Here is a 16,139-nt window from a genome sequence, read left to right as displayed (position 1 = left end):
GAGAGATTTTAATTTGGTATTCGAGGGCCAGACTAGATTTCTAAGGTTGTTTCTAGCTCTCATTATCTGAGCCATGATATGAAAATGCTAAAAAACATAATATTCTTAAACATTTTTTTTAAAACTTAGCAAATCAGTTAATAGATAGAGTGTTTGCCTTGTAATCAGGAAGTCCTGGATTTAAGTCCTATCTCTGACTCATACTAGCTGTGTGATAGTGGGCAAATCAATTAACTACTTAGTATCCCAGGCTACCCGATTAAGGCTGTAATCTGGAGATGAATGGTTGATCTTCCAAATTAGGAGCTCCTTAGCTAATTAAATCACAGGTCTAAGATTCTTCTCTTTCCGTCCCCCCCCCAAAAAAAAAAGACAGGTAGCAGCTAAGACTTGAGGTGGCCTTGTCATTTCTAATCGTAGGGCATAGCTCATTAAAAAAGCTTTCAGGTAGGCCAGGCATGGTGAGACTCAGACCTGCAGTCCTAGCTGCTGGGGAGGCTGAGGCTGGTAGATCTCATATACTTGGGAGTTGTAAGCTACTGGAATGAGCTAAGCTCAATGAGTAGCCGTATTGATTCAGTAAGCCTCCAGAAGTAGAGGGCCTACTACTAGGTTGCCCCAGAAGGAATACATCTGCCCAGATCAGAAACAGCATGTCAGAGCTCCTGTACCAGTCAGAACAGGGTCAGACCCTTAAGTACCCCAGCACTTCTGGTCTGGGTAAGATAGGAGGCCTAGTCTTTAAGTTGTTAGATGCAACAAATAGACACTTAAAACCTGCTATAATTTATTTGATAACAATATTGTTATATTTGTTCAGTTAATTTATTTTTTGTGTTTTTTTAATAAGGACACATAACATGAAAAAATATTCCTTCTCTGCCTATCTAAATTAGAAATGGGAGTTTTCAGAGATTGTTATGATTTTGAAATGCCCTGTTGAAATCTGTTCTTCTTTCCCCCCTCAAAAAATTTTCTCTTCTTATTCTATAATTCTACCTGACTTCATTCAGACATGTGTTATGTTTGTATGTTTGTTTGTTTGTTTTTTAATGAAGAAAATGCTTCTCTGAAGCCTAATCCAAAAGTCACCTTGTGTTTCAGCAGGAAGAGGTCAGCTCTCTACGAGATAACAAAGACCAACTGAGTGATAGTACTGCAGGTAAGTTATGGGGGGGGGGGGTGAGTCAGGGACAGAGGAAGGATGACTATCCTTGTTCCAGAGGCTAGCCTTTATCACTTTTCAATTTTAGCACAGTGCTTCACATATAATAGGGCCTAATAAATGCTTATTGGATTTGAATTTCCATGTTCCTTTAAAGCAGCCTAGTGGAGACACTTTTAGAGAGACAGATTACCAGGTGTCTTGTATTAGCCTATGGGTCTTTAAATTGTAGCAGTGTTAAGCCTTCTATTTCCTAATGAAGAATGTATTGTTTATATTTAGGCACTGCGTTCAAAATATAGCAGTATATCTAGAGCAAAAATTACCTCATTTAAAATTGTAATGATCCTTTCCACCCCCTAGATTATTTCAAAGTGCCATGACCTTGTCAGTAGAGGACAGAAACCTGATATGGTACCCTTCACCGAAATCAGAATTTGTCAGGTGGCAAAATTGCTAATAGAGCAAGTCCTTTGAATGCAAAAGCAAAATTTCCCCCTGAAGAATTTGTATCTTGCATCTTATAATTTCAGTAAAAGTTGTAAGATGTGAGCTGATGCCTGTGACAAAGATAAAATCACCATTTATTGAGTGCCTACTATATGCTCCAAGCCATAAGTGCCAGAGTATTTGGATTTTGCATGAACTTTGCCCTTTTTCCTGTAAGCAGTAGGGAGCCATTGACAGTTTTTGAGCAAGGAAACACATGGTTGAATCAGTGCTTTAAGAATCCTAAAAGTGCTATGACAGATAAATTAGAAGGGAAAGCTACACTGGTGTGATGGAACTGAGGGATATAGAATTCCTGGCTTTGCTACTTACTAGCTGTGTGACCATGGCCATTACTTAACCATTCTGAGTTTCCCTTTCTTGCTCTCGCCACTGAACGGGTTAGATGACCTATGATCACTTCAGTCTTTGATCCAATGGTCAAATTATTGCTATAGCCTGAGCATGTGGCAATAGAGACCTGAGTCAGGAAAAGAGCAGATGCAAGATATGAAAAGGAAGTAGAAAGAAGAATCAAAGAGGTTGCTGGGGTTCTTGAGTTTGGGGTGTGGCACCACTATCAGTTATAGGAAAATTGGGAGGGAAAGTCTTGTTTTGTTTTTTTGTTTTGTTTGTTTTTTGGTGAGGCAATCAGGGTTAAGTGACTTGCCCAATGTCACACAGCTAGTAAGTGTGAAGTGTCTGAGGTCGGATTTGAACTCAGGTGTCCTCCTGACTCCAGGCTGGTGCTCTATCCACTGTACCACGTAGCTGCCATTTTTTGAGTCAGCTTTGGAGTTCAGTTTAGCGGCACAGTGGATAGAGTACCCAGACTGGAGTCGGGAAGACTCATCTTCCTGAGTTCAAATCTGGCCTCAGACTCTTACTAGCTGGGCAAGTCACTTCACCCTGCTTGCCTCAGTTTCCCCATCTGTAAAATGAGCTGGAGAAGGAAATGGCGAACCACTCCAGTGTCTTTGCCAAGAAAACCCCAAATGGGGACAAAGGGAATTGGACATGATTGAACAACAGTAAGTTCAGTTTTAGGCCTACTGAGTTTGAGGGAGTGAAAATGAATTCTCTTTTTTAAAGGTGCTGGTAGTTTATTGGATGTGAGTTCTGAAGCCGACCAGCAAGATCTTCTCTTACTCTTGCAGGCAAAAGTCGCTTCTCTTACCTTGCATAATAAGGAGTTACAAGACAAATTAAAGGTAAGTAGGCTGGGGTTTTCTATATGTTCTATAATGTGAGATTACTAGTTTGAAACCAGATCTGGAGAGCACACCTTCACTTTTTTTTTGGGGGGGGGTCAAATATAGTTAATAGTTTTGCAAATCATAGACATAGGAAACACCAGTCAATTGTTCAGAATGTCATTGGGTAACTCAACAGATGCAATTAACCACTAGGTATAGGCAACTAAATGGTGCAGTGGCGAGAGCACTGGGCCTAGTCGGGAAGATTCATCTTCTTGAGCTCAGAATCGGGCCTCAGGCACTTATTAGCTGTCTAACTCTGGGCAGATCCCTTAGTCCTGTTGGCCTCAGTTTCCTCATCTGTAAAATGAGCTGGAGAAGGAAATGGCAAGCCACTCCAGTATCCTTTGCCAAGAAAACCCCAAATGGAGTCACAGAGAGTTGGATAGAACTGAAAAACAACAACAATAATGGGATAGATCCAAGATGGGCAGTAAAGTAGTGCAGTGGCCTGAGTCAGGAAGACCTGTGTTCAAACCCAACCTCTGATACTAACAAGCTGTATGACTCTGGCCGAGTCAGTTGACCTCTCTTTGCCTCAGTTTCCTCATTTGTGAAATGAGGACCCTACATCCTAGGGTCATGAGGATCAAATGATATCATAATAAATAATCATAAAGCACTTAGCATAGTGCCTGGCATATAGTAAGCACTATAAGAATGTTAGCTATTATGATTAAGTGACATGTACAGAAAAGAGGGGGGGAAGATCCTCCTGCATTCTTCCCAGGAGAAGGGCCTTGACATCTTCAGAGAAAACCAGTAATTTGTGGCATTTTCAAGGCGTTCCAGGCATCTCGTCTTAGTGGTAGTGCAGTATTAGTCGGTGTAACAGAAGAGTACCCAGTGAGATATGTGTTGTTTCTCCCATGTCCTGAATGACATTTCTCCCTAAGGCTGCATAGCCTAGGAAATGGACATTGATAGGTAACCACGTTCCATTCAAGTAATAGATGTTGAGATCCTTCCTTCCCACTTCAGTTACTTGGTCAGCTCCTTATCATACTGGTAATGTTTAATTCTTTTTTTTTTTAACAGGCCAGAACACCTAAGGAAGGGGAGGCAGACTTAAGCATTGATTCTTACCATTCTACCCAGACTGACTTGGTCCCATTAGCAGATAAATCAAGTGAAACCTCTGCCTTTGTTTCAGCCCATACTTTGAGTAAAGGCACTAGTAGCAGTGACATAAAAATTCAGCAGCTACAGGAAGTTTTACAGGATGTTCAGATGAAACTGGATAGCTCGGAAGCTGAAAGGAGGGAGTTAAAAGCCCAGCTTCAATCTCGAGTTCCAGAATCAATTTGTTTAAACAGCTCCGAGATTTCAGAGAATGGCTCAGACCTCAGCCAAAAATTAAAGGAAACCCAGAGCAAGTATGAAGAGGCTATGAAAGAGGTCTTGAATGTGCAGAAGCAGATGAAATTAGGCCTTGTTGCTCCGAAATCGAAGATAACAGTTACTCAAATCTCCATGAGCTGAGGGCCACGGATGAAGCAATTGAAAAGCTCAAGCAAGATCTACAGGATGCATTAGAAGAAAGTGAAAGAAATAAAAAGAAAGTGAGAGAGTTGGAGGGGAAACTTGAAGAAAAGGAGAAAAGCCTGGCCATCAAGCCACCTGTGGAAGAAGAATATGAGAAAATAAGAAATTCATATTGCTCTGTGATTGAGAATATGAACCAAGAGAAAGCCTTTTTAATTGAGAAATACAAAGATGCTCAAGAAGAAATCCAGAAATTACAAGACACATTGAAAAGTCAAGCACCACAAGAAGCCAGCGATGAGGCCGGAGACATGAAAGAAGCAATGAATAGAATGATCGATGAACTCAATAAGCAGGTGACTGAGCTGTCCCAGCTGTACAAGGAAGCCCAGGCTGAGCTCGAAGACTACAGGAAGAGGAAGTCACTGGAGGATGTCACTTCTGAATACATCCATAAAGATGAGCACGAGAAGCTCATTCAGGTGACAAATGTGTCCAGGGTGAAAGCTGAGGATGAGCTATCTGAAATGAAGTCCCAGTATTCAAAGGTGTTAAATGAGGTGACGCAACTCAAGCAGCTAGTTGATGCTCAGAAGCAGAATTCTGTGTCCATCACGGAACATTTGCAAGTGGTGACCACACTTCGGAGCGCTGCAAAAGAAATGGAGGAGAAAATAGGCAGTCTCAAAGAGCAGCTGGCAGGCAAGGAAACCGAAGTGGCTAATCTTGAGAAACATCTTTGGGAAGAAAAAGCAGCAATGAATGACGCCATGGTGCCGAGAGCCTCCTATGAAAAGCTCCAGTCGTCTCTGGAAGGTGAAGTGAATGTGTTGACATCTAAATTGAAGGATTCAGTGAAGGAGAGAGAGAAGGCATCCTTAGAGGTGGCTCAGGTGAGACATGAGGTCTCACAGATAAAAAGGGAAAAGGACAGTATTCAAAATCTCCTGAAAACTAAGGAGCAGGAGGTGAATGAACTTCATCAAAAGTGCCAGCAAGCCCAGGAAGAACTTACAGAAATGAAAAGATATTCTGAGAGCTCTTCAAAATTGGAAGAGGATAAAGACAAGAAGGTTGGTGAAACACTTGGTTTTTTCCTGTAATGCAGCCCTGTAGAAATTTCCTGAAAGTTTACCATCCTACAGGGAAAAAAAGGTTGTTTACTCACTCTCCTCCCCAGGCTACTCAGTTTCTACTGTAATGACACCACAATACATAAAACAGTTTTCTTTACGATTAACTTACATGATTTTGTTATCTTCCTGGAATATGTGGATTCATTTGTCTCCAGGGCAGCCTAAAGAACCTTGAATAGGATACATACTCATCCACTCACTTAAAAGCATGTAGTGTTTAAAATAAAGGTCCATAAAGCATTTTTAGTTGTTCAGTGCTTTGAATTCATGCATCTATAAAAATCATCACACAGAAACCTAACCAATGTCTTCTATCAAAGGTAAACTTACCAACTTCCAACCATGTTTTTGGATAAAAATTCCATTTTTTCCCCACTGAAAACCTGAATAATCTTTAACCTTAATCCCATTCTCTAAAGGAGAGATTCTCAAAAGTATGATCTGGTGACCTTTCAGGGTATCTACAAGGTCAAAAGTAATAATAGTTAAGACATTTTTAATTCTGAATATAGTAAGTATCAGTAGATAAAACCTATATAAACAAAAGCTCTTTGGAGGGGCCTCACTGTTAATTTTGAGAGTAAATTGGTCCAGGACCAAAAAGGTTAAGAGGCACTGCTCTCGGATAATTGATTTCTATACCAAAGCCAATGGAAATACTCCCTGAGCCTCATTTTCAAAAGAGGGTTGGAGGGGAAAAGGGAGGAGCGTTTTCTCTGAGGAGCCAGAATCGTCCCTGGGAGACAAGAGGAGGAGCAAGAGTAGCAGCTCTCCCTGAACAATTGTTCATTGTCTGAATCTGTTTCAGCATCCCTAACAATTAACTACTCCGTCAAATGCTTCCAGTGTCATTGGCAGGAACATTGTGGGGTTTGGGGTTGGGTTTTTGTTTTGTTTTGTTTTGTTTTTGAGGATATGAACCAGGTAGTGCCGTCTGAAATACAATAAGTTATCCAAGAATTGCACAAACCTAAAGAGGATCCCTTGCTTTAGAGTAATCTGTCCAGAGAAGTTGGGACTAGGACTTACCCCTATCTGGCAGCGGTGTGACTATGGGCACGATGGCTTTCTTTCTCTAAATTGAGGATATTGGTGTTTATTCTGGACATTGCTGGCTGGTTTTCTAGTGCATTTATTCTTAAGAGATAAAATTAGGAAGCCATGCCAGAGTTTTTTATAAACTGGGCCCATCAGAATGAAAAAAATTAATGCAAATGCCAATTTAAATTGGGAATAAGCACGTTTTGCTTTTTTCGGTTGCCTTGCATAGTAACACTGTAGGATTAGTAGAAGCTATTAGACTAGAGGCGTGCCTTCGACATTTGGTTCTGCAAGTGTCCTAATGCAGCTCTTATTTCATTAGATAAATGAGATGTCCAAGGAAGTCATCAAATTAAAGGAAGCTTTGAACAGCCTCTCTCAGCTTTCCTACTCTACCAGTGCATCCAAGAGGCAGAGTCAACAGCTGGAGGCCCTGCAGCAGCAAGTGAAGCAGCTACAGAATCAACTGACAGTGAGTTTGACTTATTTCCTTTGACAGGTTGAGTAAAGTAGCACAGGGCAACTCAGCTGAAAGGGCCTAAAAAAGTATCTACTGGCAGGAGTGACCTTAACTGCTTTGGTTTACTTGGGGGTGAAGGTGAAAGGATGGAAAAAATAACTGAAACAAAGAGTTGGGAAGGTATTCACTCACTCTCTCTTCTCTGTCTGTCTGTCTGTCTGTGTGTTTGTGTCCATCTCTTCCTCTCCTTCTTCCCTTCTTCCCCTTTCTTCCCCTTCCTCTCTCCTCCCTCTCTCCCTCCTTCATCTCTTCTCTCTCTACTTTTTTGTCTCTACCCCCTCCCCCTCTCTTTCCTGTCTTCTCTGTTTTTTTCTCTGTGTCTTTTTCTCTTTCTCTCGATAGCTAGTGGATAGAGCACTACTAGGCTTGGAGTCAGGAAGATCTAAGTTCAAATCCAGCCTCAGATACTTACTAGTTGTGTGACCTGGACAAATTATTTAACTTCTGTTTGCCTCAATTTCCCCAATTGTAAAATAGGGATGGTAACAACAACCTACTTTGCAGGATCAAATGAGATAACATTTATGAAGCATTTAGCACGTGCCTGACCTATAAGTAGGCACTATATAAATGTTAATTCCCTTGCCCCTAGACTTCTCTTATTTATCCCTCTTCACCCAATAACTCAAATCTGAGTTGCTTTTTAAGATTGAACCTCAGGTTTTTAAAATAATTTTTTTAATTAAAAAACCTCCCTAACAATTATATAGGAGGAGGAACTATACCTGTGATTTCATGTGTGAAGAATTCCCAGTGAGGAAATTTCCTCTACCATTGCAGGTTGCCTTGGGATTTTAGAAGAGAATGTTCTTATTAGGGGCTGGAATCTGCGATGATTAAATATACACAAATTTCCCCTCATTCCTGGATGCTCCACTGGATCCAACCTGTAAAATACCTTCTTTCTCCTCCCCTCCTCGTCCCTCCCCCCTTATATATTCCTAGTTCTTAGTTGACAAGCATCCAGTTTATAGTTATCATATATAATGAAGATGAGAGTGACTGTCTCTCAGTTTTCTCTGGTTTCAGGGTATAGTGATGTCTTCAGTGCAGAACTGGCATTGGACCTTAGTGTTCTAGGGGCCCAATACAGCTATCCTTTTGATGTCTTGATATTATGGACCAGGATACTGGTGAAACTGGGGAGGCATGAGTTAACCTACCATTCACATACTCCCACAATACCAAGTAGTACTGTTTTGAGGGAAGAAGCTTTAGTTCAGACCTGGGACAGTTTGAGATTGCTTTGTCCCCGGGTGGATTAATCTGGGACCCAGCTGTGGGCTAGTCAGATAAAAAGAATATAAAAACGGTCCTTAGAAGGGAACTCCTAAAACCCCAGGGCACCTCCTTGCTATCAGCTTTTATCTTCCTGGATTACCTTTTTAACCACTTTTTACCTGGGGCATGTTTGAATATATTTTTATTAAATGTAATATTTGTTTGAACACTCAGATTCTGAGTGATTCATTGCGCCGGATGCAAAAGCTTCACCCTTCTGACTGTCCTGCCCCTCAGAGTAAAAATACTAACCATGCAGTAATAAGACTGTGACTATAGTGCATCTAATTAGGAAGAAAGGGGGCTTTCTGTTGCTTGTAGTTCTATATGTCCCTTTCTCTTCATAAAAAAGCTATTACAACTTTGTAAATGGTACAGTAGATAGAACATTGGGCCTGGAGTCAAGAAGACCAGAGTTCAAATCCAGACTCTGACATTCACTAGCTGTGGTAAGTCTGGGTAAGTCACTTAACACCTATTTGCCTCAGTTCTCATCTCAAAATTCAGATACACTGGAGAAGGAAATGGCAAACCACTCCAGCATTTTCGCTAAGAAAAACCCATGGGTATATAACATTGATGAGGTCACGTAGAGTTGGACATGGCTAAACAAGTTTTATATATGGGTGTGGCTATGTGTATGTATATAATGTGTGTGTGTGTGTATTTACAAGGTTGTGTGTGTGTGTACACATGCATACATACATATACATATATACACACATATATAAACTATGAAGTGATATGTAAACATCAGTTATTGTTGTCCTTAATATAATAGTAATAAGGAGATGTAGATGCAGAATTATATAGTAATTAGAGACTTAGGCTTGGAGTCACAAATACCTGAGTTCAGATTTCACCTCTGACATTTATTAGCTGGGTGAGCCTGTGCAAGTCACTTAACTACTCTCTGTGTCTCAGGCATTTCACTCAGACTTATGTACTAAGTCACAGATGGGTTGCTAACCTGCTTTGTTAGAGTGCTGGCAGGCCTCACCCCTCCCAAGCCAAGGGAATGATAGCTTTTCCGAGCATTTGCATAATCTGCTAGTAGGATATTAAATGGTAAGACTTTCCTAAAATTACCACCATGTCTCTGGAATTATAATATATGGTGAGCTTTGTAAAGACCAAAAGCCACGTATCCAGAAACCTCAGATATTAGCGTGGCATCCTTCCTTATCTGAGAGGAATCCCGTGGACTTCACTTTGACCCAACTTTTTGTTAGTTTTTCCTGATGACTGAGAACTCCTTTTCATATTAATCTTTTTTAAATTCCAGGAGTCCAAGAAACAACACCAGGAGATTGTCTCAGTTTACAGAATGCATCTTCTGTATGCTGTACAGGTACAGTCACAATCTACAGAAATACTTCCCCTCTTCCTTTACCAAAAAAGATTTTTTTAAAGTTGTACTCTTAGCTAAGTCATCCATAGAAGGAGACTTAATAACAAACACCAATGACAAATATGAGCCCTGATGTAGGAGGGCAAAAGCAAGGGCTTCTTTAATTTAAAATATTAAAGGGTCCTTTTTATTGACTTTTGTCTACTTGAGGAAATTTGTGTCCTTCCCTCTTGACTCCTTGCTACAAAGGCTAAGTAGGAAATTGAGAGGCAGAATTCTCTGGAAATATTTTAATAATTTGCTGTCCTTTGTATAGTCAGATGGTACTGTTGATACATCATCAACAGAACATTCAGTTTTAAGTGTTTCCTTTGGTGGGAATGAGTTTTTCCAATGGCTTACTAACCTGGGTCTAAGACTTCAATATGGTGACTGATTAGGCTTGAGAACTTTGGCCAGAGGCACCCTTAGGTCACTGTATACCTGAGAGAAAAGTCACTTGACTTTCCTTTGCTTTTAGTTTCCTCTGAAAGTGAAATGTCCAGACCTGTACAATAGGGCTAACCCTTTCCTAACTGAAAGGGATAGAAAAGTTTCTGGGTAAAGTACCTCATGGTTGTCAAATGGTTCACCATAAGTAAAGGGGATGTTATGGTCTATGTCTCTTCAAATGTGTTTGTCATATTAATTGTATTTTTATCTAAATTTCCTAGGGTCAGATGGATGAAGATGTCCAAAAAGTACTGAAGCAAATTCTCACCATGTGTAAAAACCAATCACAAAAGAAGTGAGATAGACTGTCTGGGACTCAGTGCCAACCCCTCACATTTGCCATATTTGCCTTAAAGCAGGAGTTAGGGTTGGCAGCCACTGCCATTTTTCTCATTTGTTGTATGCACTGTGAGTTCACATAGCTGCCCTCTCAGCTTCTTCCCTACACGAGGACTTGTGAGGACTGTCCCCAAGAGAAGACCTTCCATTCTTCAGGATTGTCTGTGGACTTAAAGACCTAAAGTACTAGCCTTGTGATGAGCTGAGGCTGTTAAGTCCAGATCTTGGTGCTAGCTGGTGCCATACCTGGTTTGGGTCTGTGGGGCTAAGGGACTCACTGAAGTGGTCTGTTGGATGGTGGTGACCTGCAAACCCCCACAGGCCTTGGTGTTAGTCAGTCCTAGCTGTTGGAGCTCCTTTTCCCATGGCTGTCCATCTATCCCTACTTTTAGTTAGAAGCATCCAAGATTTTAGGCTGACATTAACCCTTAACATGATTTAATTTCTAACCAAATTAACCCTGGCACTGGTTACAAGGTACACTGCAAAACCCCTCATCATGTCCTCTGGATGGAGTGCATACCCAGTTCCCCATCATTTTTTTTCCTCCTTCTACCTTTCATCTCTTAAGAGCTATGCTATTCAGTCCAGCAATTGGATGAATAGGATTAACTAAAACATATAGGTTAAAAACATAAATGAGTTGACATTAAAGATTTCAAAAAACAAAAAAACCTTTAAAAGACATTGCAAACAACCTATGCAAAGCTTGCCTACTACTGTTGTCCATGAAGCTCAGGAAATCCAAGTCCATGCTTTTCAACAAGGGATTACAGTAAACAGTGCATTTACAACCAAAAGAAATGCCTCATAGTTCCTAACCTCACTTTTGTAAAGGTGTTTTTTCTCCATTATATTTTTATTGGCCATTGCAGATTTTTGGTATCTAAACCATTTACTACGTAAAATTTGCATTACACTATTTTAACAAAATATTTTAGATAACCATGCTTTAGACTTAAAATGTCTTTGGGTAAAAGTTTTCAGCTGTAGCAAAATGTACTAGAAGTACTCTCAGCTCATCACAAAGTTCCAGCAGATACTAGGAGGTCTGGCCATCTGTCTGTGCTCTTGGGAGTTGTCAAGCATTCCTGATGAACATCAGCCTTGCTCTTTTGGCTGAATGTCAAGACATCACAACTGTGCTTACTTTTCCAAACATTGGGAGCATGGCCAATGCCAATCATTGAAAATTGGTAAAACCCTGATGTGGTCCAGCCCTCATAGTGCATAGCAAAGATCTATGGAAGAAATACTTTTCCATTCCCATGCCATACTTAGAAGTTAAAACTTGTCTAATTTGCTTGTAGCTTCACTTATGGCTTTGTTCTTACTGAGGTATACAAATATTAAAAAAAAAAATCTCTAAGTTGTTCCGCCCAGAAGCCTGTGTCTGCTTTGACTGAGTGGACAGTGGCTCAAGGCTTACTGGACTCAGTGCTGTCTAGAGCATATGCTCTCTAAACAATGGCAAAGCAAAATGGCTTTAAAACTTCCCATCAAATAATAGGTCTTGGTGTTACTTAAGTTGTTTAACTGTAATTGGACAATTTTGAAAAAAGCTCCAAAGAAATGTGAAAGGACTTTTTTGGGGGGGGGTCAGCACTTAAGAAAACACACACAAAAAATTCCAGCACACAAATGCTGCAGGATCTAAAACTTGAGACATTTTATAGTTTCCTGACAATTTTAGTCTTTTACTTTGTTTCATTATGCGTATTTATTACAAGTATCTTGGTTAAATATTGAAAAGTTATACACTATAGTCTAGCATTTTTGTCTTTGTAATTTACAGGAGTTTATGCAGAAAATAAACTTTGGTTCCATCGTTTTCATCTCTGTCGGGTTTTTCATTTTCTCATTCACCGCTTAAGTAGTTTGGGAAGAAGAAATGTGGTATTTAGCTATTTGTTGTATTTTAGGGAGAAACTATTGAATTTCAGCTATATCCATTAAAAGTAGTAATCACATGAAAAATACTTACCAGGCAGTATGGCAGCTCCCACCTGCCTAGTCCCTGCTTGCTGGGATTGCTGAAGGCCATTGGATCACAACTTGAGCTTAGGAGTTTTGAGCTTCATTGTGGCTGAAGTCAATCAGGTGTCTGCACTAAATCCACCATGGATATGAATATAGTGACCCCAAAGGACAGGGAGTTTGGAGGGATGGGGGAAACCAGTTAGGATGGTATTGCAATATTCTAAATGACAAGGGCCTGAACTACAGTGATGGCTTCATGAAAGAGATACTCTGGGCAAGATCTGACAAGTGATTGGAATATGTGGGGCGAGTGAGGAATCAGGGGTGCCAGTGTTGTGAACTTGAATGATTAAAAGATTCTGTCAGTAGTAAGAAGGAAGTTTGAAAGACCAGTGGGCTACGAGAAACATCACAACCCATTCATGCTTGCTTATTTCTATGACATTGGCTCTTTCTCACAAACCCAAAACAAAAAGGATGGGATCTTACTCATGGGTCACTGTCAAAAATGTACAAAGCCTACCCACCCAAGGGTGAGGGTGCCTCATCACACTACTGATTCATCTCAAATTTGCAGGCAACTGAAAATCCCAGATCTTTTTCAGAACAACTGCTATCCATGTTTCCCTCATCTTGTCATTTGATTTTTCATACCTAAATACAAGATTTTTCATTTATCCCTTATTTCATTAGATTCATCTTAATGTTCTAGCCTGCCAAGAGCTTCTTGGATCCTGACTCTGTCTAGTGGGTTAACTAACTATATTCTCTATGTTCATCTGCAATTTTGGTGAGCGTACCATGTATGCATTACTCTGAGTGCTAAAAATGATAAACAGCACAAGGCCAAACAGATCTATTCAAACCCAGATGACCCATTCCAAGTCCAGTATTCTTTCCACTTTTACCTTCATGCAGCTTAAGTAGGAGGGTGATGAGAAAACAAGAACAGAAAGTGAACATGTGCTTAACTTTGTAAATACTTTGCCTCTGCTCAGTGTAGGAGCTTAGGGATTCAATCCAATCTCCCTCCACCTTTTACAGGAGAAAGAGAAGCTCAAAGACTTGTTCAAAGATGCAAAGCGATTTGATGACTAAGCTGAGTCTAGACTTGAAGTTTCCTTTCTCTTGTATGTACAGTCTTCCTCCCTTCTTGCTCCCAGATTGCATAGATTATTAGAAGGGTTACTTTATTAATACCTCAGCTTTTTCTTTAGGGTGACCCAATCAGGTTTCTTATGAACATTTTAAGGGAACACTTATAATAGTGACCTCACAAACCTAAAGCTACTTGGGACCTAGAAACTTAACTTTTAATTTAATCATGTAGCTATTAGTATGGGCAAGCTAGGTGGCACAGTTGATAGAGTACCAGGCCTTGAGTCAGGAAGATTCAGCTTCCTGAATTCAAATCTGGCCTCAGATACTTAATAGCAGTGTGACCCTGGGCAAGTCACTTAACCTTGTTTGCCTCATTTCCTCAGCTTTAAAATGAGCTGGAGAAGGAAATGGCAAACCACTCCCAGTATCTTTGCCAAGAAAAGCCCAAATGGGGTCATGAAGAGTCAGATACAACTGAAACTACTGAACACCAAAAAAGTTATTAGCCCCAGGACCATATCTACAGCGTAAGTGAAATCAAGTTAAAGTTGATCTCAAGTATCTAATATAGACTCAGATCTTAGCACCAGCTGGCACAGATAACCACTCTTCACCCTGCTGCCAGCATCCCAGCACTCTGGTCCTTGGGGGACTGAGATGATTGCTTTCCCTCTTGCCACCCCACCCCACTCCTCACCTTCACTTACCGTATCACAATTTGTATAACCATATACCATATAACAAAGACAATCTCTTCCCCCACCCTTCCAAACACAAACAAAAGCACAGGCATATTTTAAATCCCCCTGTCCTTTCCTGAAAAGGCATCACCTCTAAATAACAATTCTGGCACAGCTTCTAATACATGCAGATCACTTACTCGGATTGTTGAAGGTTAAGGAAAAATAAGGGTTAGAAAAGAGGCAGCCCTACCTGCGTAGTTAGCTTGCCTTCTGTAATGCCTAAACGTAAAATATTGTCCAAATGCCCCCTGGGTTGCAAAGGTGCTAAAGATTTAGGTGGTTTTTTTTTTATTTCTTCATTGTTGGAGAAAGGTCAAGGAGGTGGGCTCTTTGAGAAACTTTTGCTTGGTGCTGTGAAGGCTCATAATTTAACTCTGTGTCCTTGGAATTAAGTTTTATTTAAAGGATTACTTCATCACATACTGAAATCACTTGGCTGACGTGGCTCAAAAGTACATAAACTCTCAAAATCTGGAACTGGAATGAAATATAGCCCCTTTGTTTTACAGATAAAGAACACAGTACCCAGAGAAGTTAATGCAGAGCACCAAAGCAATTGGTAGAGCTAGCCACACGCAAGGCCAAGGAACCTGACGGTGTGCATTTGGGCAGTGGGGCCACCTCTCAAGTAGCCCTGTAATTCCCTTTAGAGACTGGTGTGTTGTCTTTTCCCATCAGACTGTAAATCTCTTGAAGGAAGACGCTATTTTGTATATCTATCTCCAGCACTTAGCACAGTGTTTGGCACACAGTAGGCACTTAATAAATGTTTATTGACTGACTGTAGTTTATTGCTCTCGCATAGGTTACTCAGGAGCAGGCCTACCCTTTCCCAAATAGTTGAGGAAGTTGCCTGCTATGACTGTGTGATTTGATCGAGGTCAAAAAGCACTCCTTTCTTGGACTTCTTTAGCAATCTACCCCTGAAATTTCCCCCATTAGCAATACATTCCTTTGGGTTAAGTCACTGCCTCCTCAAGACATCCTTTGGTGGTAGGGAAAGAACTGTTTTACAACAGGACTGACTGTGTGACCTTGGGCACCTTTTTTAACTTCCCTTGTAGTTTCCTCCCTCTGTAAACTGGCAATAATACTTGTGCCACTGATCTCACAAATTTTCTTTTAAAAATCAAATGAAATAATTCATGAAAAGCAGTTCTCCCAATAAACATGAGCAGTTATCATCCTTTACAATGCAAAGCCACTGTGAAAGGATAGCAGTACCCCAAGCCTCTGTTTAAACTGGCGCTATTTTTTGTGGGCGCGTAAGGGAGAACCTAGTGCATAGGACTGGACTGAATGCAGATTGCTAAAAGCTATTAGGAAGCGGTCACTAAAATCAGGCGTGCCCACTTTGCTCTCTCTAATTTTCTACCAATGCACGGCGTTCCTCTTCTTGCTCCCACACAGGGGGCTTTTTGGGAGCAGATCTGGGAATTTGGAAAGTGACCACGGTTTCCAAGGGGGAGGATGATCTGTGCTCGCGTCATTCCCTCACCCCACCCAGAGAAGCGGTCAAGGAACAGGAAAGGGTGGGAAATGGGGCGCGCCCTAATCCCCTCCAGCGGCTGTCATCTTGCCCAATCCCACTCCGCTTCCTCCTCACTCTCCAGCAAGCCGAAAGCGGGGGCAGAAGCTGCGCTCCACCTCCCAGCACGCGGGGCATCCCTCCCTCCAGTTGCCGCGGCAACCGCCAAGGCCACGTTCTGTTTTCCCCAAGCTCCGAGGATCCCCGCAGTAGCAGCCGAGGCGTTCTGTTG

The 16,139-nt window shown here is 41.0% G+C and overlaps 1 protein-coding gene across 1 annotated transcript in view; it reads left to right on the top strand.

Moving 5' to 3' along the window:
* The window catches only part of RAI14 (retinoic acid induced 14), a 180,533-nt gene extending 168,147 nt beyond the window's left edge, over positions 1–12,386 (top strand). Inside the window, 7 exon segments of the mRNA XM_078153225.1 lie at positions 1,108–1,162; positions 2,747–2,865; positions 3,949–4,357; positions 4,360–5,468; positions 6,895–7,044; positions 9,659–9,724; positions 10,438–12,386. Of these exon segments, the coding sequence (XP_078009351.1) occupies positions 1,108–1,162; positions 2,747–2,865; positions 3,949–4,357; positions 4,360–5,468; positions 6,895–7,044; positions 9,659–9,724; positions 10,438–10,515 (1,986 nt within the window). The 3' untranslated portion in view covers positions 10,516–12,386.
* Positions 12,387–16,139: the final 3,753 nt, after the last annotated feature.

This window comes from Phascolarctos cinereus, unplaced genomic scaffold (assembly GCF_003287225.1).
Source record: "Phascolarctos cinereus isolate Bilbo 61053 unplaced genomic scaffold, phaCin_HiC Scaffold_4;HRSCAF=312, whole genome shotgun sequence".
In the NCBI taxonomy this organism is placed as follows: domain Eukaryota; kingdom Metazoa; phylum Chordata; class Mammalia; order Diprotodontia; family Phascolarctidae; genus Phascolarctos; species Phascolarctos cinereus.
Note: the sequence above shows the minus strand (reverse complement) of the source record. Positions and strands in the feature narration are given on the sequence as shown.